The sequence below is a fragment of the Symphodus melops genome (genome assembly GCF_947650265.1).
Source record: "Symphodus melops genome assembly, chromosome: 1".
In the NCBI taxonomy this organism is placed as follows: domain Eukaryota; kingdom Metazoa; phylum Chordata; class Actinopteri; order Labriformes; family Labridae; genus Symphodus; species Symphodus melops.
In genome coordinates, this window is record NC_136691.1 from 46532742 (window position 1) to 46557958 (window position 25217).

Sequence of the window (25217 nt, forward strand, 5' to 3'; positions counted from 1 at the left end):
CTTCATGCCTCCTCTCTTAAAAAACATCCTGTACTCCTTTAGTTGTATGCATGGAAATTGTTATGCAGGCCTCCACATGCTCACAAATTCCTCAGATTATTTTTTATTTATTGAAACTCTATTTATCCCAATTAGCGCACCAAGCGTTCGACCACAGGAGCAGCAAAGTGCATGCACCCTGACACAGCAGGGGGAGCAATTCAGGGTTAAGTGTCTTGCCCAAGTACACATCGGACATGTTGCTCGCAGGAGCTGGGGATCGAACCCTCGACCTTCCAGTTGAGAGACGATGACTCTGAGCACAGCCGCCCCAAAATGGGAGTGTTATGCAAGTGTTTCCAAGCACACTGAGATAAAAAGCGTAGAACTAGGAGATCTAACGTCAGGGTTTACATTCGGTGTGTGGACTTGTGGTAAATGTCTTATTGCTCTTTTTTTTTAGTACTGGCTATTGACTTTGTAACCACTATCTTTTACCTCCAACCATTTGCTTGGGGTGAGTCTGTGTCACAGCACAAAGGGGAGCTGCAACTCAAAGTTCAGCTTTGATTAGTTAATTATTATTTTTCAAGGCGTAGCTCTTATAAAAGATCAGAGCAGGCTCACCTCCTGACAAACAGCAACTATGAAGCTCGGCAAATGTCTGTCTGTTTCACTTCTGCTGCTTCTTTCTGCAACGTGGAGCGCAAATGGAGGGAACATTTTGGTGTGGTACACTGAAGGCAGCCACTGGATTAACATGAAGCCTGTGCTGGAGACACTGATTGACAGGGGACACAAAGTGACGGTTCTGGTTCCGAGCACTTCACTGTTCATGAACATCAATGAGCCTTCACGTTTCAGCTATGAACCCTTCAATGTCTCTGTCTCAATGGAGGAGATGGAAAAGTTAATGGAAGATGTGTTTCAGTTTTTTATTTATGAGGTAGACAAATTGAATTACTGGCAGATTTACAACAAAATGACGGAGCTGATGAATCACAACGCAGAGCGCACTTTGAAGTTTTTAGATGGACTGCTTAAATCAGAAACCGTCATGACGAAGCTGAAGGATGGAAATTACAATCTTCTCTTTTCTGACCCCATCTTCCCGGGAAGTGACTTATTAGCTGAAATATTGGGAATTCCCCAGGTCTTGACCTTGCGCTTCTCGGTGGCCAATAACTGGGAAAGAAATTGTGGTCAGTTACCGGCTCCACCCTCGTTTGTCCCTGGAGGTACGAGCAAACTGACCGATAAGATGGACTTCTTGGAAAGAGTGCAAAACTTTCTCTTTTACCAAACAATGGACATCATGCTGGCCCACAAAATATGGGCAAAAATTGATAAATATTACTCTGAATACAGAGGTGAGCAACTCAAAGTCACAAGACTGGTTGACAACTTGCTAGTCTTGGTAAATACCATTTAAATAAAAGCTTTTTTATCTTGGGTCTTAAGGATAATTTTCGAGGCACACCTGTAACTTTTGTCTCGTGACAGGAACCCCCACCAGTGCCTGTGAGTCTTTGGGAAGAGCAGACATCTGGTTGATGCGAACTTATTGGGATTTTAATTTCCCTCACCCTTTGCTCCCTAACTTTAAGTATGTTGGAGGGATCCACTGCAGACCTGCTAAACCTTTGCCAGAGGTCAGCCTTATATACTGTCACACAATTCTGTTATTTTATTACAACTTTTACATCAGGATATTTTTTAAACAAAGATGTCACCTTTCTTGCAGGATATGGAAGAGTTTATACAAAGCTCTGGAGACGCTGGTGTTGTGGTCTTCAGTTTGGGATCAATGATCAAGAACATGACGAGAGAGAAGGGAAACATGATAGCTTCTGGCCTTGCTCAGATCCCACAAAAGGTCAGAAAAAACATTTTTGCCAACTCTAACGGATTTGAGCATGATTGAAATCATGCTCAGAGTATCTGTTTAAGTACTAAGTGTGCAAATTGTACTCAATAAACAGCAGATTGCAGGTTTGATAGATTTCTACTGGCTATACAGCCATTTATTTTAGTGACGAAATGAACATGAGGGACGGAGTTGTAACATGTAAATGACCTATTTTAGTGGTATATTTAGTGGTCCTTATATGCAGGGGTAGTTCCATAGTTTTTGCATTGCTTCTTTTAAAAACTGCCAAGTTCAAAGTATATAACTTATAAAGAGTTGACAGACAGACAGACAGACAGACAGACAGACAGACAGACAGATAGACAGATAGATAGATAGATAGATAGATAGATAGATAGATAGATAGATAGATACTTTATTGATCCCGAGGGAAATTCAAGCAGGAGAGGACAGGACAGGAGAGGTGTAGAAGGTATTTTAAAAGATACATTCTGATGCAAAGTAACATCTAATTATACAATGTACAAACCCTTTTTCTTAAAAGTTGGGACATTGTGTAAAATGAAAAAACAGAACATGTTGATTTCACTGACATTTAAACCCCATTCATTCTCATTTAGAAAAAGCACAAAGACAACATATCAAAAATCTTGAGTCTTTTTTTTTTTTTTTTTTTTAATGTTGCCCGCAACGCCCTTCAGAAAACTGAAAAAGGTAAGAAATACCAAAACGAATATATTCTAGTCAATAAGGCTAACGAGCAACATGTCAGTGATGGGTAAATGATTGGGCATAAAAAGCGCATCCCATAGAGGCTGAGTGTATCCATAATCATTTAGAATGAAAAAAAGGCTTTTATTGTCAATATACAATTGTACAACGAAATGGGTAAATTCAGTTGAGATTCAGAGAATCTGAAAACATCTCTGTAGACAAAGGGACAAGGCCCTTGTGGCTGTGATCTTCGGGCCCTCAGATGGACCTGGGTTAAAAACACTTCATTTGTTGGCATTGATGCCTGGGATAAGAAACCCTTCTAAAAACCATTTTCTATGAAAACAGTCTTTGATGGTATAGTAGAGCATTAATGCAATCAGCATGAGTAACTTAAACATTTCAGAAAGCTCTATTAATAACCCTAACCCTAAACAATGCGTACAGGGTTTAAAGTAACATGAACTGGTCTTCTGTAGCCCTGACTTTTCACCCATTGGAAATGTTAGAGCGTTATAAAGCATAAAATACAGCAAAGAACTTACTTGAGTTTTTACTTGTGTTTATAGGTGTTGTGGAGATACAGTGGACAAAAACCAGAGACTCTGGGTGCCAACACCAGGACATACAACTGGCTCCCTCAGAATGATCTCTTGGGTAAGTAAAGGTCTATCAAATTTAATGAACAGACCTTTGACAGTAATCAGAAAAGATTGGGGTCTAGCAGTCTAAAGATATGCTTGTTAGGTTAGTTGGTGACTCTACATTGCACTTATGAATGCGAGTGTGGCTGGTTGTCTGTATCTAAATGTCATAAAAGCAGATAAATGATGGTTAAATACCAAAGAAGGATTATATACACAAAATAAAATGTGAATAAAGCTAACAGGTCTGAGTCTGAAAATGTCTAAATGTTTTTTTGTACTCAGGTCACCCCAAGACTCGAGCTTTTATCACGCATGGTGGCACAAATGGGATTTATGAAGCCATCTACCACGGTGTTCCTATGGTGGGCATTCCCCTGTTTGGTGACCAGCCAGACAACATGGTCCATATGAAGGCGAAGGGAGCTGCAGTAATCTTAGAAATAAACTTCATGAAGTCTGAAGATCTGACAAAGGCAGTCCATACCATCATCAATGATAAATCGTAAGTCTCTTAAACAATCTGCAATTATTCTGGGAGCGCCGGTAGCACAGTGGTAGCGCACGTGTCCCCATGCATGGAGGCCACAGCCCTCAACGTGGGCAGCCCTGGTTCGACCCCAGCCTGTGGTCTCCCTCCCGCATGTCGGTTCCCTCTCTCTCTCTCCCTGATTTCCGACCCTATCCACTGTTCCTCTCAAATAAAGGCAAAAAGCCAAAATTAAATCTTAAAAGAAAAATCTGCAATTGTTTATAAGTAGATTTGATCTATTTCCCATCTTGGATCAAAGTGATAACATGCCGAAAAGGGGTCGTCATTCATAGTACGTTGAAAGAGTTTGCATAGAATCCACATTTCAGTCTGTTTATTCACCTTCATAGGTACAAAGAAAATGCCATGCGTCTGTCCAGTATTCACCACGACAGACCAATGAGTCCTCGAGATGAAGCCGTTTTCTGGATCGAGTACACCATGAGAAACAAAGGGGCCAAGCACCTAAGGGTCCAGGCCCACGAGCTCACCTGGTATCAGTATCACAGCCTGGATGTCCTGGCCTTTCTCCTTTCCATTGTCCTTTTCCTGATGTTCATCTTCATCAAGACCTGCAGTTTCTGCTTCCGGAGGTGCTGTGGAAGAAAGACGACAACCAAGAGGAAGTCTGAATGACCTAATAAGAAAAATACAAGCAGTTTAAAGGAAGTCCTGTGGTTTATCGTAAGGAAGTTTGTTGTCCAGAAACCCATAAAATCACAGGCTATGGACTTAAGGACAGAAACTGAGGAGACCTGTTTTTAATGATTTGATTTTTATTCCCATCCTTCAAAGTGACCATCAACCCTCCCACAAAGCCACCTCCATAGGGAAATCCCAGTTTAAAAAAAATAAGTTTCTTGCTGCTTTCCTTTTAATATGAGGAACACTGCATGACATAACTGCTCATGTTGTAATTATGTTGGGTTCCAAACATATCAATTTGATCATTCACAATGAGTTTGAAATATTGCTGGCTTAGTGTTTTTTTTTTTCTAAAGCTATCACCATTATGACTGATATGAGAAACAAGTGTGTTTAACTACTGTATTTGTTTAAATGGTTTTGTCATGTAAATCAGTTTTACTCAGTCCAACCTGAAAATTATTGTGACAACATATTTAAACTACTTGCAAAATAATCATTTGTACAATTTCAGACATGAAGATCTTTTTCTTGTTTGTTCTTTTGTCTGTCTCCACTATTCACTTTTTTTTTAACAGTGAGCAACTGCATGATCAATGATAACACCATACTGTAGAACCATGTGTGATTCAAATCTGAATGTTGGCTAATATTATGTATTTACATTAATGACACAGAGCGTCACTAAAATAAATCTGACATTCACATTTGCATCACAGCATCTTTTTTGTGAATAAGCAGAGTGAAGAGGATTTTCTTTTTAGACTTTTTGCACTGTTGAATACTGACACACATCTCTTAACTATCCAGGTCTATTCAGGTCCACACTTCCTCAGTGCAGTCATGTTTCAGTCATATGTCGACATTATTATTTACACTACTTACACTAAATTAGGGATATTGTGAGCTCCTCAGTGGGTTTCATATATAAGGTGCTTGTTTCACTTCAGTGATTTTTGGGATGGGGAGGCAACTGTATTAGGGTGATAGATGCACCTCATTTTGCGTTTTCCACATTATGGTCTCACGGTGTACAGTGCGCCTTACATATTAAGGCCAATACCAAAAAATACAAAAAGACATCCCTTTTCAATGTGGCATCAATTTCAACATTAACACATGATGTCACTTAACAGACGAGCAGCGCCACCTGGCCACAGCGAACCGCCAGGTCGGTAGCAGGCAGTCAGATGTTGCTCATGAACTTGGTGTGTCTCAAAGTGTCATCAGCAGACTTGCAGCAAGACACAGAACTACTGGCAGTGTGATGACCAGTACCTAAGGACCTACTGCCACACAGCTGCAGGCCTGTTTACTTGAAGTCAGGGGTACTAGGGATTAAAGATAAACCATTAGCAACCGACTCCACCTGCCAAACCACCATTGCAGATGACTTCACTGACACCAAGACACCGCCATGACAGTTTGCATAGGCACAAGACCATGTGACCTTGACGATGTAGCAGGGGTCTGTAGACCATCCTGTTCACTGATGAGTGTCGGGTCACTTTGCACAGAAATGATGGTTGTTAGCGTTGCTGGAGAAGGCAAGGTGAGCGATACGCTGAGGTCAACATGATCCCCAGGGTTCGCTTTGGTGGATGAGGCGCAACAGTCTGGGCAGGCATCAACTCGTGGGGGAGGCCTCGTAGTTCTGCTTCAACTGTGTGATAACCTCACGAGGTGCAACCAAAATATCAAACAGGTTTGAATTTCAGGCGACTAGCAGATTGCCAGTTGGGAGGGGTTTATCGACGCTAGTTGCCCAATACTACACGACTCACAACTAAGCTGAAATTCGGCCCGACTCCAAAAAGTCTCGCATGACTCAAAAATAGGCCCAAAAGAAGGAAAAAACAAAATCGCAGGGTATGCCCGCCTTTAGTAGTTCAAAACCTTTACCTGCTGGTGGCGGCATTAGACCAAGGATTAATGATTCACCAGAGCAGAGTCCTTCTGGCACTAATGACATCTGTAATTACCACAGTAAAACACTCAACAGTCACTCTAAAAACAACTTCCCTCCCAAACATTGCATCTCATTACGATGTTTGAGGACAGCCAGTTCTTCGGGTTATGTAGCCTACTTACACAAAATGTCATGACAACACATTCAAATTTCAAAGTTTAGTCCTGATAACCTGTGCCAAAGTGTGATATTGAGTTGAACAAAGAAAAATGCTTCGGAATGTGCCTTTAAAATACAATATGTTTTCCCGACTTGCTTCATGTTCAATCTCTAAAGAACCATCCAGTACTCCTTGGTCCAGTAATCCAGTGATATCAAAGTCAGATCTCTCGCTTTAGTACAGAGGGGACAAAACGGGATTTTTTTTAAAGAGCAATTCCTGGGTGCATACACTAAAATGTGTTGTTTTATCAAGCGAGGGCAAACACACTGGTGTTAACTGTAGGCCATGAGATGCTGATAGACACTTTTAAAACCATACTGAATAATGAGCACATTGCTCGTCTAAATCAACTGTAAGGTGGTTGTCAGTTTCATCAAACTTAAAGATGTGAAATATATAAGAGACAAATGTAATGACAAGAGGGGAGTCTGTGGGGGAGATCTTCCTTCAGAATAAAAAAAATAACTAACTTCTACTTTTTGGAGCATTTTGAGACTCATTTCTGCCATTTATCTTCCACTTTTTTTCTGTCTGATTGACACTAAGAATAATTATCATTACGATTGTGAAACTGACACAAATCCTTAAGTGACAGTGGTCTGTAATCCCTGCAGACTCGTTTCTTGCTCCAAACAGACTGTGGTCTGTGGATATGGCTGCTCTTAGTTCAACAGTAGTTTGCGTGGTTTTTGAGAATAATTTTAACATGTTCTAAATCTACAAAGTGTTAGCTTTCTAAAGAGACCTTATTTGTGCTTGTTGTCCAAACGGTTCAAGAGCAGCGTTGACTTTCCTTGGGATACGTGGAGAAAGTTGGCGACACTGGTACACTCGTAGCAGGTAAATGTACTGCGGTGTTTGGGGGGGGCAGGTTTTCAGCAGTGGACGAAACCACTGTCAAGGAAAGGGGGGGGACCTGATATTTCAAAAGGTAAAAAAAATATTGTTTGGCGACTTTTTTAAAATAAGTGTTTTCAAAGCATATTACAATGTCTCTCAAAACTACATGTTTATGATGACACGAATACTGTGGGGGACAATTCACGATTTTTTTGTAAGTATTGGGGGGTCCGGTCCATCTCTCCGTCCCCCCCCCCCCCCCCCCCCCCCCGTGATTTCCGTTTGAGTGGTGTGCATGGAAATTCTTATGCAAACCCTCACATGTTCACAACTTCCTCAGATTGTGAAAGTGTTTCCAAGCACACTTAGATAAAAAGCGTAAAACTAGAGGATCTAACGTCAGGGTTTACATTCGGGGTGTGGACTTGTGGTAAATGTCTTATTGCTCTTTTCTTAGTACTGGCTATTGACTTTGTAACCACTATCTTTTACCTCCAACCATTTGCTTGGGGTGAGTCTGTGTCACAGCACAAAGGGGAGCTGCAAATCAAAGTTCAGCTTTGATCAGTTAATTATTATTTTTCAAGGCGTAGCTCTTATAAAAGATCAGAGCAGGCTCACCTCCTGACAAACAGCAACTATGAAGCTCGGCAAATGTCTGTCTGTTTCACTTCTGCTGCTTCTTTCTGCAACTTGGAGCGCAAATGGAGGGAACATTTTGGTGTGGTATGCAGAAGGCAGCCACTGGATTAACATGAAGCCTGTGCTGGAGACACTGATTGACAGGGGACACAAAGTGACGGTTCTGGTTCCGAGCACTTCACTGTTCATGAACATCAATGAGCCTTCACGTTTCAGCTATGAACCCTTCAATGTCTCTGTCTCAATGGAGGAGATGGAAAAGTTAATGGAAGATGTATTTCAGTTTTTTATTTATGAGGTAGACAAATTGAATTACTGGCAGATTTACAACAAAATGACGGAGCTGATTAATAACAACATCGAGCGCACTTTGAAGTTTTTAGATGGACTGCTTAAATCAGAAACCGTCATGACGAAGCTGAAGGATGGAAATTACAATCTTCTCTTTTCTGACCCCATCTTCCCGGGAAGTGACTTATTAGCTGAAATATTGGGAATTCCCCAGGTCTTGACCTTGCGCTCCTCCATGGCCAATAACTTTGAGAGACATTGTGGTCAGCTACCGGCTCCACCCTCGTTTGTCCCTGGAGGTACGAGCAAACTGACCGATAAGATGGACTTCTTGGAAAGAGTGCAAAACTTTCTCTTTTACCAAACGCGGGACATCATGCTGGCCAACAAAGTGTGGTCAAAAATTGATCAATTTTACTCTGAATACAGAGGTGAGCAACTCAAAGTCACAAGACTGGTTGACAACTTGTTAGTCTTGGTAAATACCATTTAAATAAAATCTTTTTTATCTTGGGTCTTAAGGATAATTTTCGAGGCACACCTGTAACTTTTGTCTCGTGACAGGAACCCCCACCAGTGCCTGTGAGTCTTTGGGAAGAGCAGACATCTGGTTGATGCGAACTTATTGGGATTTTAATTTCCCTCACCCTTTGCTCCCTAACTTTAAGTATGTTGGAGGGATCCACTGCAGACCTGCTAAACCTTTGCCAGAGGTCAGCCTTATATACTGTCACACAATTCTGTTATTTTATTACAACTTTTACATCAGGATATTTTTTAAACAAAGATGTCACCTTTCTTGCAGGATATGGAAGAGTTTGTACAAAGCTCTGGAGACGCTGGTGTTGTGGTCTTCAGTTTGGGATCAATGATCAAGAACATGACGAAAGAGAAGGGAAACATGATAGCTTCTGGCCTTGCTCAGATCCCACAAAAGGTCAGAAAAAACATTTTTGCCAACTCTAACGGATTTGAGCATGATTGAAATCATGCTCAGAGTATCTGTTTAAGTACTAAGTGTGCAAATTGTACTCAATAAACAGCAGATTTCCACGAGGGACTAAAAAGAGCTAAAATACAATGAGTAAAAATAAAAGGTTTTTTTAGACAGTTGTAACATGTAAATGACCTATCCATCATTTTTTGCTTAAAACTGCATTATCAGGTAAATGTCATGACAAAAAGTATCATACAAAACTGGCATTGAAATCCTACAGCGTTAGAATGTTATTCCCTTATGCGAGAGGTCAGCAATTACAGAAGCTCTGGTCATGAAGTTAGGACATTGCTTCTTTTAAAAACAGCAAAGTTCAAAATATATAACTTATGAAGAGTTGACAGGAGAGGTGTAGAAGGTATTTTAAAAGATAAGTTCTAATACAAAGTAACATCTGATTATACAATGTACAAACCCCTTTTCTTAAAAGTTGGGACATTGTGTAAAATGAAAATAAAAACCAGAATGTGTTGATTTTACTGACATTCCTGAAAGCTCTGTTAATAACCCTAAACAATGTTTACAGGGTTTAAAGCAACATATAAACCTTTTCATGGAAAGTCTTGCTTATTACAGAAAGACAATGCATAATCCACGATCTGCACCAATCACAGCATTGTAGCTCTGTAGTCATAAAATCTGGATGATAAGCTGGTCTTCTGCAGCCCTGACTTGTCACCCATTGGAAATGTTTGGAGCATTAAAAATCATATAATACAGTAAAGGAGACCTCTGAACTACTGAAATCCCTCATTGAGCGTGAACTGTAAAATGTTTCATGTTAAGTAACTGATTGCCTTTGCTCTGAAACACTTATTCAATGTGGTTAAAGGAAGAGGTGATACAATAGGTTGGCAAAAAAGACTGTCGCTGAACCTCCAGGAAAGGTTATCCTGGTATTAGAATCAAAATGGGCTTATCATTTTGAATAAAAGCAAAGAGTTCTCTGTTCTCAATGTCAGGTTTTAATTATTTGACAATCTGTTTTCTGCTTTTATTTACATTTTTGAGAACTTTTTTGGAATTGGGGTTTGTAAAGTAATTGAATTAGCACCAAAGGCTTTTACTTGTGTTTATAGGTGTTGTGGAGATACAGTGGAGAAAAACCAGACACCCTGGGTGCCAACACCAGGACATACAACTGGCTCCCTCAGAATGATCTCTTGGGTAAGTAAAGGTCTATCAAATTTAATGAACAGACCTTTGACAGTAATCAGAAAAGATTGGGGTCTAGCAGTCTAAAGATATGCTTGTTAGGTTAGTTGGTGACTCTACATTGCACTTAGGTGTGAATGCGAGTGTGGCTGGTTGTCTGTATCTAAATGTCAAGAAAGCAGATAAATGGTTAAAACCCAGAGATTTAGTATATACGCAAAATAAAATGTGAATAAGGCTAATGGGTCTCACTCTTGAAAGTGAATGTCTAAATATTAAATCTTTTTTGTACTCAGGTCACCCCAAGACTCGAGCTTTTATCACGCATGGTGGCACAAATGGGATTTATGAAGCCATCTACCACGGTGTTCCTATGGTGGGCATTCCCCTGTTTGGTGACCAGCCAGACAACATGGTCCATGTGAAGGCGAAGGGAGCTGCAGTAATCTTAGAAATAAACTTCATGAAGTCTGAAGATCTGACAAAGGCAGTCCATACCATCATCAATGATAAATCGTAAGTCTCTTAAATAATCTGCAATTATTCTGTTTAGAAGTAGATTTGATCTATTTCCCATCTTGGATCAAAGTGATAACATGCCGAAAAGGGGTCGTCATTCATAGTACGTTGAAAGAGTTTGCATAGAATCCACATTTCAGTCTGTTTATTCACCTTCATAGGTACAAAGAAAATGCCATGCGTCTGTCCAGTATTCACCACGACAGACCAATGAGTCCTCGAGATGAAGCCGTTTTCTGGATCGAGTACACCATGAGAAACAAAGGGGCCAAGCACCTAAGGGTCCAGGCCCACGAGCTCACCTGGTATCAGTATCACAGCCTGGATGTCCTGGCCTTTCTCCTTTCCATTGTCCTTTTCCTGATGTTCATCTTCATCAAGACCTGCAGTTTCTGCTTCTGGAGGTGCTGTGGAAGAAAGACGACAACAAAGAGGAAGTCTGAATGACCTAATAAGAAAAATACAAGCAGTTTAAAGGAAGTCCTGTGGTTTATCGTAAGGAAGTTTGTTGTCCAGAAACCCATAAAATCACAGGCTATGGACTTAAGGACAGAAACTGAGGAGACCTGTTTTTAATGATTTGATTTTTTTTATTAGGAACTTAAAAGTACAAACAACTCCAAGGAATATCAAAAGTAACCCCAGAGGATAACACTTAAAAGCATTACTTAAAACACTCATTTCCAAAGTGTTCCTTGATGAAAACAAACAAATCAATACAAATCAACATATAACATAAACCCACTAGTCCCCGTTACCACCACAGGCCAATGGTTCAAACTCCCATCCTTCAAAGTGACCATCAGCCCTCCCACAAAGCCACCTCCATAGGGAAATCCCAGTTTAAAAAAATAAGTTTCTTGCTGCTTTCCTTTTAATATGAGGAACACTGCATGACATAATTGTTCATGTTGTAATTATGTAGGCTTCCAAACATATCAATTTGATCATTCACAATGAGTTTGAAGTATTGCTGGCTTAGTGTTTTTTGTTTTTTTTCCTAAAGCTATCACCATTATGACTGATATGAGTAACAAGTTTGTTTAACCACTGTATTTGTAAATCAGTTTTACTCAGTCCAACCTGAAAATTATTATGACAACATATCGAACCATGTGTGATTCAAATCTGAATGTTGGCTCATACTATGTATGTATTTACATTAATGACACAGAGCGTCACTAAAATAAATCTGACATTCACATTTGCATCACAGCATCTTTTTTGTGAATAAGCAGAGTGAAGAGGATTTTCTTTTTAGACTTTTGGCAAAAAGTTAAGTTGCACTGTTGAATACTGACACACATCTCTTAACTATCCAGGTCTATTCAGGTCCACACTTCCTCAGTGCAGTCATGTTTCAGTCATATGTTGACATGAGTGTTTCCCCTTACTGAAAAAGTATTGTCTTTTAAACCTGATCTTTTTTTTCAATTGCCAGGAGTATTTGTCATGAGTTAGTTACTATTAGACTTGTTTTTCATGCAGATACCGTTTGTGTGTGAGAGACAGAGAAAATTTTTTGCTGATGTGTGTTGGCTATTTGAACCGTGCATATGAGATAACTGATATACACATAGATCTCAGGTCTGTGGGAATTTTCTACTGATAACTTTGAATGCTCCGGCACATTTTAATTCCTACAGTGTAAGCCATCAGGTCATCTCCAACAATCTGGTCTTCCAGCGTGAGCACATGTCGATCTTTGGTCAAACTATTGTAAAACGTACATCTAGCAGAAGAGCTGGTGGCAGGTGGCCATGATGTATGAGATTCTAGGACCTTTTTTTTTTTTTTTAAATGGTTTTGCCTACTATTGCAACTGATAGTATATAGGGAAATAATTTCTGCAAAAAAAAAAAAAAACACAACCATGTCGGAAAAAACACTTAGGAAACAGATATTATTCATCTTTGTTCTTTACCAGTGACTTGGTTCTGTTGGCTTCATCAAACTGTGACCATCAGCACACACTGGGGTAGTTTTCAGTTGAGTGTTTGCTGCTTTGGTTGAGATTGGATGAGAGTCTGAGACCATGGTTCTTATGAGAGATGTGTTATACCCACTAGTGTACACAGTATATTTTACCTCTGACACTAATGTGGTACAGTTATGGACCTGTTCTATGGAATGTCAAAGCACAAAGAGGAGCTACAAGTCAGAGTTCAGCTTAGTTAATCATTTTCCTAGAAGTAGCTTTTACACAAGTTCAGAGTGCAGAAGGCTCACCACTTAATGCAGGCATAATGAAGCTAGATGAGCGTTTCTCCGTTTCCTTTCTGCTGCTACTTTGTGTTTCATGGAGCGCAAATGGAGGGAACATTTTGGTGTGGTACACTGAAGGCAGTCACTGGATTAACATGAAGCCTGTGCTGGAGACACTGATTGACAGGGGACACAAGGTGACGGTTCTGGTTCCGAGCACTTCAATGTTCATGAACACCAGTGAGCCTTCCAGCTTTGGCTACGAACCCTTCAATGTCTCTTTCTCAATGGAGGAGATGGAGACGTTTTTTGAAGAATATCTTCACTTTTCAATGTACGAGATGGATCATTTGAGCTACTTGCAGATTTACATCAAATACATGGATCTGATGAGGGTCGACCTGCAGTATTCATTGAAGTACTTGGACGGAGTGCTGAAATCAGAAACCATCATGACGAAGCTGAGAGAGGCAAACTATGACCTTCTCTTTTCTGACCCCATCTATCCAGGTAGTGACTTACTAGCAGATACGTTGGGCATTCCCCTGGTGTTGTCTCTGCGCTTTTCCCTTGCTCATAACTGGGAAAGATATTGTGGTCAGTTACCAGCTCCACCTTCGTTTGTCCCGGGCGCTATGAGCAAACTGACCGACAAGATGGACTTCTCTGAGAGACTGTGGAACTTCCTTTTCTATGTGCTGCAAGACCTTGTCATATATGATGTTTCTTGGAAAGAACTCAATAAGTATTACTCTGACTTCAAAGGTGAGCAACTCACACAAGAACCGCCATCTGCAGACACAATTTCTTAGAGACCACAAGAAGCTCAATGATGATTCAAATTGCTTAGGATTCACTGCAGAGATCTAATATCACTTTAAAATACTTGATAAGGCAGTAACATGCAGATAAGTTATGCCATCTTTAGATTGAAAATACTTGTAACGGGCAATTTCATTTCATCAATTTTGTTTCTATGGGGACAGGAACACCAACAAGTGCTTGTGAGCTGATGGGTAGAGCAGATATCTGGTTGATACGAACCTACTGGGATTTTGATTTCCCTCGTCCTTCACTTCCGAATTTCAAATTCGTTGGTGGAATCCACTGCCGGCCTGCTCAACCTTTGCCAGCGGTAGGACTGCATCCACTATCACAAGCCTATTTATAATTTAGGACACCTCCTAAGTATTCCTTCCTGAATGTTAAAAATAACAAGTACATGCTATGGTTGCATTTTGGTAATGTTTCTCTTACTACAGGACATGGAGGAGTTTGTGCAAAGTTCGGGTGACGCTGGCATTGTGGTCTTCACTTTGGGATCATTCATCAAGAACATCACAGCAGAGAAAGGAAACATGATAGCCTCAGCTCTCGCTCAGATCCCACAAAAGGTCAGACAATAATATGCGTCTGAAAAACAAAATTCTAAAAGGTAAAGCACATTTAAGTCAAATGTTGCTGCTCGAAAAATGTAGTGTCAAGTACAAAAACCAGCAGCACAAACTTGATGGGAGTTTTTTGGGAAAGAACATCAAGTTTCAAAAATGGGCAATCAAACCAACATTTCCCTAAAGGGTTTTAAAGTAAATCATCATTCAACAGTGACAAATAATATGCAGTTAAAGTTTATAAAGCTATTTGAAGAAAATTTTTTGTTAGGGATTACTTTTCTCTGAGGGTAGACTTGTCTGTAAGGATTTGCATCAACAAATCGGCAGAACAGAACAGTTCAAACGAGGACTTCAGTCCAATATTTTACTTCTTTAAATAGTTGAATAATGGAGTCACCCACAAGGTGCTAGCAAGATCCATTGTTCTGAGAGCGTGCCACAGTAGAGCTGACTACCTTTATCTGCTCTGAGGTTTGCCTATGCAGCTAGATAAGAGTTAAGTGGAGGAGATTCAGAGGAGGAAGAGGGGAGTTTCTACACTAATACTATCTGTTTGACCATATGAAAAAAGAAAAAAAAACAGCAAGGACAAACAAAGATGAAAAAATGTGAAGAGGGAATTCAAGAAAGATTGTCATATATAATTTATTGTAACCAACACACCAGAACAAGTTTTTCAAGGAAATACTATTCGAGTCTTTGCTGTACAGGATAGTTTGATCAAGTAGAACCCCTGAGTTAGTATTTAAGTGTTTTTTTTTTCTTTTGTTTTTAGGTGTTGTGGAGATACGGTGGAGAAAAACCAGAGACTCTGGGTGCCAACACAAGGATATACAACTGGATCCCTCAGAATGATCTCTTGGGTAAGTAAAGGGTTCACAAAAGGCTTCAACTACTTTACTGAGATTTAAGTAATGACAAAACTATTTTACTACTTTTAAGTTTTAAAGTACAATATCCTCAATCAACATTATGGGAGACAACCAGTCCAACCACTAGACCTTTCTATTATTCATCCCAATAAGCTATGATTTATACAGGAAAAAAATATGAACGCACGTCCACACAATGTGGTTTTGCAGTTTATTCTCAAAACGTGTGTATTGAAGCCACCACCACTTTAGTTTAAAGTTTTTAAGCTGGTTATTTCCTTCATGCATTACATTACAGGAAAAACCTGTCCAGCAACATGACACAAAAATCAAGGGTTGTTTGGTAGTATTCACGTTTACTAGGGCTTACACCTGATACTGCAGGTAAAAGGCCCTTCAGTTAAAAAAAATCGAAGGGGTAGGGGGTGTTGTAGATTGTAAGCAATGATAGAGAATTGTTCATAACATGTGAATCAAATAAGAATGTAAAACATTTTCTTTATAAGCTAGTCCTGAATGCATAGTTAAACATATTTCATAATTTTGTGAACCCTATTAGGTCACCCCAAGACCCGAGCTTTCATCACCCATGGTGGCACAAATGGGATTTATGAGGCCATCTACCACGGTGTTCCCATGGTGGGCCTGCCCATGTTCGCTGACCAGCCAGACAACCTGGTCCATGTGGAGGCTAAGGGAGCTGCAATAATCTTAAACTTGAACTTCATGAAGACAGAGGACCTGAGAGATGCAGTCAACACTGTAATAAATAAGAAATCGTAAGTTCACTTACATATCTTATCAATGGTTTGTCTGAATTATGATACAGAAGCAAGAACACTGACATGCAATAAAGGAGGCAATATGTAATAAAGTAGGATAGAGTTCAACAAGGCAGAGTTTAAAGGCCGGAGGGCCTTGCATTGCTTTTTTGCTCTCATAAATAAAATAAAGTCCAGCCTTTATTTATTTATTTTTTTACTTTTTAAGGCTTCTAAAAGCTGTAGTTAACTTGACAGTGCATTGTATTGTGCTGGCTTCACATACAAACAGCAAGCAGCAACAACCGACAGGTTTTCAAACTAAATCTTTTCGACTGAAGTGTAAGAATTGTACTTTTGATCATATAGAAGGAGCTGTTCCATCTCGTCTGAACGTCGTCATGGAGATGATTTGTGGAAACTTTATACAGTTCAGTCTGTATGTTTTCAGAGTGAGAGCAAGCTATGACGTTAATCATCACTGTCAGTCAAATATCCAATATTTGTTTTTATTCTATACACGTTATTAATCCCAGAGGGGGGAAATTCTCGTTCTGGCACATAGCCATAGTTAGAGCGCAATCAAATACAAATTCACAGAATGTGTAAATAATTAAATAACGATGGAATAAAAACAATACGATAGGTCACAAAAACATGTGAAAGAGGCCCTAAAGGAAGAAACAAATATTCATAATATATGTAATGTCATTAAAACCGGAAAGGTTTTAAATGTAAAAGTGCAAACAAGGGCTTTGTTATAGTGGAAATACATTAACAGCTATGTGTAGTGTAATGTTCATTTTCAAAACCAGCATGTTTTGGAAATAAGCAGCAGCAAAATAAGATGTCCACAGAAGTTGGCAACTGAGTGTAAAATAATCAGTGAAATAGCTTCAAAAGTTAAAAGATGAAGGATCTTTTAGTTCACAGTAAAAAAGTGCCATATCTGTTTGCAGGTACAAAGAAAATGCCATGCGTCTGTCCAGTATTCACCACGACAGACCAATGAGTCCTCGAGATGAAGCCGTTTTCTGGATCGAGTACACCATGAGAAACAAAGGGGCCAAGCACCTAAGGGTCCAGGCCCACGAGCTCACCTGGTATCAGTATCACAGCCTGGATGTCCTGGCCTTTCTCCTTTCCATTGTCCTTTTCCTGATGTTCATCTTCATCAAGACCTGCAGTTTCTGCTTCCGGAGGTGCTGTGGAAGAAGGGGCGTCACAAAGAAAAAGGCGGAGTAAATGACTGAAAACTAGAGGATGAAAAAAACAGAGCACCAGAGGTTGCTTTGTCATCAAGTATGCAACGTGAACACACCTTCAAAACATTTGGGGCAGAAAATACAAAACATTAACTAATTTGGGAACACTGTGAAAACATTGTTTTTAAACTATTTTGTAACCTAAACAAACAAAACATATTGGTTATCCAATACACAGTCTCAGGCAATTTATTTGTTTGATCTTTGATTTACAATGGTTAAAGCAATTACTACAATTGCTAACAGCTGCACAGTCATTTGCATATGTGCACCTGTGCCACATGTGATAATGAATGCTGAATGTTCATTGGCTAAGATGATTAAAAAAACAAACAAAAACAGAGTGCATTCACTTCCTTTATTTGGATATGTTGATGACATCACATCCCATTTCTTTTTTTTTTTTTTACAGCGATACCACATAATGACAGATATGAACACATGGGCTGTAAACACAAACTTAAACTCAATCCAGTTTTAACATGAATCAGTGATCTAATGAAACTTAAAGAATAAACAGCCCTCTCGTGTCTTCAGAACAAAGTTAACCAAGCATTACAAAACTAAATGTGACATTCAAATGTTCCAACAGCGTGTCTTACTCCATTTATGGACAGGGAGAGGATTATGTTTTATTAAATCATTTTTTCAGTTTTCCATCTTCTTTGACCTTCCATAACATAAGCTCCATGCAGGCAGCGGCATCTTCTGCAGTGTCATGGCCATACACTGGGAGAAACATTGATAGGGTACATTATGGGACATAGCATGCATTTTAGCACAAAATATTTGGTTGTTTATCATGCTCACATGTAGCTCTCTAATTATCATCTATTTCTGCATCCCACTCATTTTATTTTGAACTAGAATGCAGTTTAAACTTAGAGGACATTCACACATCATGACAATGAAACATTTGTTTGGTGGTTGTAGTTTCCCATATTAACCCACCACTCTGTTGGATGATCCTCCTGAGATGGTCAGCAGTGAGCTTGTTGAGGGTTAGCTTGTAAGGGGGGCCCAGTCGGTGGGGGAAGACCACTGATGTGTCCACCACTGTCCCATGATGCAACTACAGTAAATGGAGAGATCTAAGGCTTTATTACTGGGAGTAGGTCACTGGATAAAAATCAAAGCTATAGTCATACAATTGATGTAAAAGCAAAGGACGACATCGGCATCTTAGCTGCTTTATATAATTATCTCCCTTTAAACATTTGACTAAACTATTTCTGTCGCGTTATTTCTCACTGTACTATTATTTAAAGATCATTTTTCTTATACCACCTTTAACCTCCAAGTCACCAAACCCCATGAACAGCAGAACATCTTAGTAATATGTGATCCATTTGTATAAACCTGTTTTAGAAAATTCTCTACTTTTCACAGAAGTTTGACTACTCTCAAATAAAAAAAATAAATAAAAAAAAAGTCCAAAATCCCACATTTTATCGGTGTAAATATGTTACTGCTACAAGTGAAGGATAATATATAAATATAACCATATAAACCAACCTTAACATTGGGATACTCACCTTTATAACATGAAAAAGGCTCTTGAATTTCCCTCGGGATCAATAAAGTATCTATCGTCTATTTTTTGTCATCTATTTATGTTTGCCATGATGAGAGGTACAGAACTGGCTTATTGTTTGAAACACTCACAGCTCGGTTTTCCTCCTGGGCATGCCCTTTAATCATAGTTTAGTGAGGCTTGCAATAGATAACTTAAAGAATAAGCCTAAAGCAATCACCTTCAAAGCACAGAGGTCCGTTTCCATGCCATGTCCAATCAGAATGGTGTCGGCTTTAATGAAGCTCAACAAGGCCTCCTGCACCTCTCTGAGGGAGGTGTGGTTACCTTTCACATCATTCTCACTGATACCTGAAAACCTTGATAAGTAAAGAGTCACATGAGGTAAAGACAGTAATGAGCTGACCAAAAATATGGAGAAAACAGCAGTTATAAAAACCAGCTATCAGTTTTTGGTTCTTACCAGAGCTCAGGCATAGTTAAGTAGGTTTTAGGGTCTAAGAATCAGATAAGATTACCTGGTGTTATAATCGATGACCTCGTTATCAGGTCTGACGAAGGTGTCATAGACGACTTGCAGACTCGAGTTCACCAGAGTCACTCTGGACAGCTCCAGACCATGAATGGTGTAACACTATGAAGACAAAAATGTATTACAATCTGCAGCATGGCCTTTGATGGCTAGTCATGGTCATCCGTCTATATCTGTGTTATACTTGAACGGCAGGCATGTGTGCTCATCTATATATCCGTGTACTATGTTGGCGGTATTGTCTGTTATTGGGTATGGTATTCCTCTGGTACTTTTACTTTAGTGCTACTCAGAGTTCCTGTGGTCATAGTTTTAATCATGGACTCTAATAAAACAAAAGGGTTGCGGTAAAGTTGGTGTTTGGTGCTCAACAAGGTGATACTTTCTTGAAGGCCGACATCACCATTTCACAATCCAAGGAATAGACCCCAGGACAGCTCCTATCTGGAGATTTACTTGGGATGGTTGTCATAAATCCATCCAGGCTGAGGGAATCATGGACATGCAACTGTTGAAGAAATGAGACAAATATAAGTATAACAATTTAACATTTGTGCTGGGTTTAAGAGAATATAAATGAGGAATAGTTTCATACCTTAAACACCTGACATCCAGGTGCTCCCATGACTCCTTCACAGCAGCTGTAGCGGGTTTCTACTCCACCTGGCACTGTTTAGATTTTTAAGTATACAATGACCTGATGGAAGTCTTATAGCACTTTGAAGCACTCTGGATGTTTTTTTTTTTTGGTTTTTTTTTTAAGTATAACCTTTTAGCATACTTACCTTTGTTCCTGATACCTTTCCCATAGTGGTAATTACATTCCTCCTTACGGATGTGTTTGCCCGTTTGGCTCACAGAGTATGTAGCCCCACATCGACAGCAGATCCTCTTGAGGGCTTTAACCCAAAAAAAAAAAAAGAAAAAGAAAAACAGGCAAAAGCACGTCATCAAATATAAAATAGGCTGAGAAAAGAATTCCGATCGTAAACATAGGGCAAGTGTTCCCTCTAGTGACCAAGGATGGCACTGTTTAACTGCAGCATTCTGTTTCCACTTACGGTCTGTGTTTACTTTCTTAGGGTCAGCAAAAAGAACAGCACAACCTGGCTTCTCAGGGTGTTGGACAGGATAGTTGCTCTCAATCATCTTATCTTCTGTCATAATATAATCCTTTAAACTCTCATAAAATGGCTCATCATCTGCTGAAGACAATGAAGTCACTCAAAGCTGACAAAGTATTTCAATAAATTACAAAAACAAAAAAACATTCTTACCATTTCCTTCAAACTTCTCCAAGGTAAGTGGGATGTTGCCTTTGCAGCTACGGCTGCTGGCCACTGTTGGATCTAAAAAAAAAAAAAAAACTTAATCCTTTACTTTTATTAGCCTTGTTTGCACATTTATGAAGAGCAGTGTGGAATTTCTTGATTTTCACACCTTTAGCAGCAGCAGCAGCAGCAACACTTTGGTTCTTCAGCCTCTTCAAAGCATTCACTGCAACACTCAGATATTTAAGTTTGTTCACACTGCGATTATACAAAGTCTTCTCTTCAGCAAGTGCCTATCAAAAATATTGAGTTAAGAAAATCAGCACCAGGAAGTTTGTTAATGTGGATTACGTCAACACTCAACTCACCTTTTCAAATGCATCATTAACATTGGCCGATGTTTTGAGGAACTCCTCTGTAAACATATTAACGTAACGCTGTCTGATGTCATGGGGCACTTTGTCTTTGGGGGCCTCATACTGCTGCTTCACTTTACGTTTTGTAGGAACTGACTGGAAACAATAAATCCAACATGAATACATTAAAAAAAGTCCAAAATTGTGTTACACTTTAGTGAAAGGAACCATAAAGAGCAAGTTTTGGGCATCTCACCTTGACAGTGGAATGGACAGCAGCTTTAGGAGCAGAAGTTGTAGGATTTGAATGTGCTAATGAGAAGGCGGAGTTAAACGTTGGTTTGCGTGCCTGTGCAGGGATGAGCATAGGAGCTGTTGTGCTGTATCTATGCACATGGTTAAGTGCAGGTGGCAGATATGCGTGTTTAACAGTAACAGGGTTTGTATACACTTGAGAGATCGAAGTTAGCATAGAAGTAACTTGGCTGGAACTGGAAGTCACAGGCAGGGGGAAGGCACCTTCAGGTAGGATCAACTGCAGGTTGTTTCCAACATTTATCATGGCTGTGCCCAAAGGTATGTAGTTTATGTAAGCTTTGGGATTAAAGAAAACAAAACGAGAATCAATGCAGATGTGATTCATTCAGTTTATATACAAATACACAAGAATAAACTGACTTGAAGATGTGTATCCAGAAAGTGGAACAAAAGCAGCGTGCTCTACATGTAAATGCATGTCAACTTTAAATATGACAACTGACATGACACATTAGCGTCGTAAATTAATAAAGCTTTCATTAAGGCCATAGACTTCCAAATATTGCACTTTGTTTTTATGCGTTACATTTGTTTTAAGAGTTTACACCAAATAACTTTTTCAATTTGATGTAAACTTCTTGTCATCTATACACACACACATCGACTTACCATTTTGGACAGGAGCAGATTGTAAGTTCTCAGGAGTTTGAGTGGAAGGAAAAGGTGCACTCTGGCCTTCTGATGTCCTCTGACAAGTGGAGGAAACCAAAGCCCGACCACCTTTGAGTGAAGCTGTGACAATCGAGGCTCTCTGCTGTACCTGCTGGATCTTGGCAGTGATAGCAGGCTGGGGGGCGAATCCCGATACCACAGGCCCACGCAAAGGAACCAGCACCTGAGGCTGAGGTCTGCTCTTAGCTGCTGGCTGCTCAAAGTTGGAAGATTGTTAAAAGAAAAAAAAAATTGTTTATTTTCTGTAATATGAAGGAGATAGTGGCCTAGTGCAAAAAAAAAAAAAAAAAAAAAAAAAAAAAAAAGGAAAAGCAAAAGCCATTCCGCGTTATGCGTCTAAAAAAGGTTTTTTTTAGACACATAACACAAACAACATGAATCTATGAGTAATTTTAACTTACATGTAAATAAGAGTGCTTAATTTCTATTAATATATATTTTTAAATGTAGCCTTTAAATATTTGATGGAAACAAAGACCTCGAGTGAACATCCTTGAGACTGAAGAAGCACTGAACTGGAGTGCAGTAAAAAAAAATAAAAAATAAATCATCAATAGAGTTAGATTATGAAATGTTAAAGTTTTTCAGGGCTGCCTCCCAGTATACAGACTAGGAATTAGCTCTCATGTTTGCAGAAATTAAAGTGACTTGTACCTCTATATTTTTGGCTTCATGAGCTACCCTCTTCTTTCCTGCCAGTGCTGGTGGTTTGACAGTCAACACTGGACTCTCCACATCCATCGCTCCAACCTGAAAGTGACGATGACGGGGAAAACAACTTTAACATCGAAGACCTCTCTGTCTTAGACAGAAGGTATGTACAGCACACTTACTGAAACATCAGGCTGCTCTTCACTTCCCTTATCCTCATTTGCTTCCATGAAGATCCTGTAGCATTCCTCCATTGGGTCGCTGTCCGAGAGCTCCATTTCTGAGTAGTTGAGCTCATCTTCGTTATCAGAACAAGACTCAATGATTATGACTTCTTCACCATCTGCCGTCACAGAGGGCTGCTCAATTGATGCCGAAGAAGATTTAGCCTTCTTCATTAAAGTTGAGTCTGAAGAGTTGTGACCGGCCTGAGCGTTGCTGCTGCCCGAGTCTGGTTGTACTGGATCCAGGTATCGTTCAAGTGGAGGACGATCATCCAAAGTTTTACCTTGCATCAGTCCGAGTGTTTTGTTTGACGTTTTCTGGCTGTGTGGAAGCAGTGTTGGTAAAACATTTGCTGAAGCCCAGTCATCACTAAGTCTGTTCTGAGCTGGCTTCTCGGTCATCTGGCCTTGCTTGGCGTGAGTCTTGCTCTCTTCTTCCAAGTAGATCTCAGGAGCTTGATAAAAAAGGGAATTCTTTGACTGATAATTATAAGGCTGCAGTGGATTCATGTTCTCAACACTATGGGACAGCTCACACTGTGGCTCTTTATTTATTACCAGCAGTTTGTTCAGTTCTTGATCTTTCGTGTCTGTGGTTGCAGGAGGATCTGCAGGTTCAGGACTTTTCTTAAGTTTTTCAGCGGCATGAGAATGAGTAATCTTACAACTCTCTCTTTCCAGGACGTCGAAACAGTTCGTTAAGTCAAAACCACTTCCATTTACGAGAACATTTTCGCATTCTTTGCGCTCATGAAGATTAGACAGACTTTTTTCAGTTATTTTTGAAACGTGCAGCGGTGGAGAATCAAGTAAAATTGGCCAAGCTTTAACACCTGGAAATTCCTCCACTTTATCCAGAAGGGATTTGTCAGCAACAGAAGGAAATGAATCTTCGGCTTTCCCCGTTTCCCCATCAGGCAAAGGAGGAATGTCAATTATCAGTTCACTGTCCTCATAAGGGTCATCATGTCGATCTGGAGATGGTGATGGGGAGAGGGGAGCCTGATAGTTGATCCGCTTTTGGTCAGGACGACAAGCATTTGTTCCTCTCTTCAAACCTTTTCCGTCTTTCTCCTTTTGCTCCGTTCCTGATGAGCCGTAAGGTCGCAAGTTAGCAGAAAAGTTCGACAGGGGGTCATACTCCAAATCAGTCCTTGGTTTTGAGTTGTCAACTACATACTTCCCTGCTCGGGAGTTGGTCTTTTTTAACAGTGTACATGAAGACAGACCGTGTGGACCTTTGGAAACAGAGACACTAGGCACCAAGTTTCTGCTGTCCACCTTTACAGTTTGGTAGTGGGACAATCGTCTTTGCTCCTGCTCTACCTCATGTCTTACAGATTCAATCTCCTTGTTGATCTTTGCCAGCTGCTGGAGGCAGTCTTTGTTGTCACCAATTGGTACACCATGGCCATCATATGGATAGCCATTTTGGACTCCTGTTGAAAAAAATATATATAAAAAGGTCTCAGCATTTGTCACATGGTGGGAAATTAAACATGGGTGAAAACAGATAAAACACAAAATAAGCATTGTGAAGTGTTTGGTAGTTGATGTGTTTTTACACAACTGAATTAATATTTTGTTTTAGTTTCCTTATGTTACAAACTTTCCCTCAAGACAAGAGCAAGTATTTTCAGTTAAAAAAATTGACTAATATCCATAAAAACTTTAATTTTCTAAACAGCACTGACAAAAAAACATGAACCTGCTTAATTGGATTATACCATCAACCATTATAACAATGAACTGCCAATGACAAACGAGTATAATATTACAATTTTGGATAACTTTTATAAAGACGGATAATTTATTTACAGTTTAAATCTTACCAAATTAGCTGTAACAAAACAATGTCAACAAATTAGCTGAAGCTTCACATCGTTTGAACCTAACAAAGCACATAAATACCGACCTGCGAAGTCAACTATCGAGGATTTAAAGGTGAAACCCAACACGTCCCGCAGCTCTGTACCATGTTTGTAGAAACAATGAGGCCGCTCACAAACCCCACGTTTAGTGAAAGGGCAGGTTATATCACCAAAAAGACCAGACGAAGGAAACATCAGCAAAACGCCGCTTCTTCTCACGATTAGAGAAACCGTCCTAGTTCACTTAATTAACCATCAACCATCAACAGGTGAGGACTCCGACTAAAACCATTGTGACGTCAGCTCCCATTAAATAGGCTCTGAGACAAAA

At 39.7% G+C, this 25217-nt stretch overlaps 3 protein-coding genes across 7 annotated transcripts; 2 read left to right on the forward strand and 1 right to left on the reverse strand.

Annotated features, from left to right (window-relative positions):
* The first annotated feature begins 416 nt into the window (after window positions 1-416).
* On the forward strand, window positions 417-12170 carry LOC306820215 (UDP-glucuronosyltransferase 2C1-like). Of its 2 annotated transcripts, XR_013778652.1 has the most exons (7): window positions 417-1349; window positions 1483-1631; window positions 1724-1855; window positions 3133-3220; window positions 3493-3712; window positions 4090-4801; window positions 12028-12170. XR_013778652.1 is itself a non-coding variant. In XM_079337986.1 (6 exons), exons 1-6 carry the CDS (start codon window positions 626-628, stop codon window positions 4373-4375), a joined length of 1599 nt encoding a protein of 532 aa, XP_079194112.1. In that variant the 5' UTR covers window positions 417-625; the 3' UTR covers window positions 4376-5089. The 2 variants fall into 2 exon arrangements, 1 of the variants encoding a protein (XP_079194112.1); XM_079337986.1 differs by lacking the exon at window positions 12028-12170 and having other exon boundaries at window positions 4090-5089.
* On the forward strand, window positions 7659-17796 carry LOC306819720 (uncharacterized protein). The gene is made up of 12 exons (XM_079337226.1): window positions 7659-8720; window positions 8854-9002; window positions 9095-9226; window positions 10366-10453; window positions 10738-10957; window positions 11122-11405; window positions 13202-13930; window positions 14152-14300; window positions 14428-14559; window positions 15335-15422; window positions 15991-16210; window positions 17152-17796. Exons 1-12 carry the CDS (start codon window positions 7997-7999, stop codon window positions 17435-17437), a joined length of 3201 nt encoding a protein of 1066 aa, XP_079193352.1. The 5' UTR covers window positions 7659-7996; the 3' UTR covers window positions 17438-17796.
* Window positions 17797-17801: 5 nt separating this feature from the next.
* LOC306820170 (RNA exonuclease 1 homolog) lies at window positions 17802-25170 on the reverse strand. 4 transcript variants are annotated; one of them, XM_079337928.1, is made up of 16 exons: window positions 24991-25170; window positions 22974-24454; window positions 22795-22890; window positions 22078-22336; window positions 21407-21744; window positions 21163-21306; window positions 20964-21087; window positions 20801-20872; window positions 20585-20725; window positions 20309-20422; window positions 20119-20192; window positions 19927-20031; window positions 19510-19625; window positions 19212-19350; window positions 18409-18529; window positions 17802-18186 (listed from the first exon to the last, which is right to left on the reverse strand). In XM_079337928.1, the coding sequence occupies exons 1-16, from the start codon at window positions 25079-25081 to the stop codon at window positions 18098-18100; spliced, it is 3504 nt and encodes a 1167-aa protein (XP_079194054.1). In that variant the 5' UTR covers window positions 25082-25170; the 3' UTR covers window positions 17802-18097. The 4 variants fall into 4 exon arrangements, with proteins under 4 accessions (XP_079194054.1, XP_079194052.1, XP_079194053.1 ...); XM_079337926.1 differs by having other exon boundaries at window positions 22078-22333; window positions 24931-25170; XM_079337927.1 differs by having other exon boundaries at window positions 17802-18165; window positions 24931-25170.
* Window positions 25171-25217: the final 47 nt, after the last annotated feature.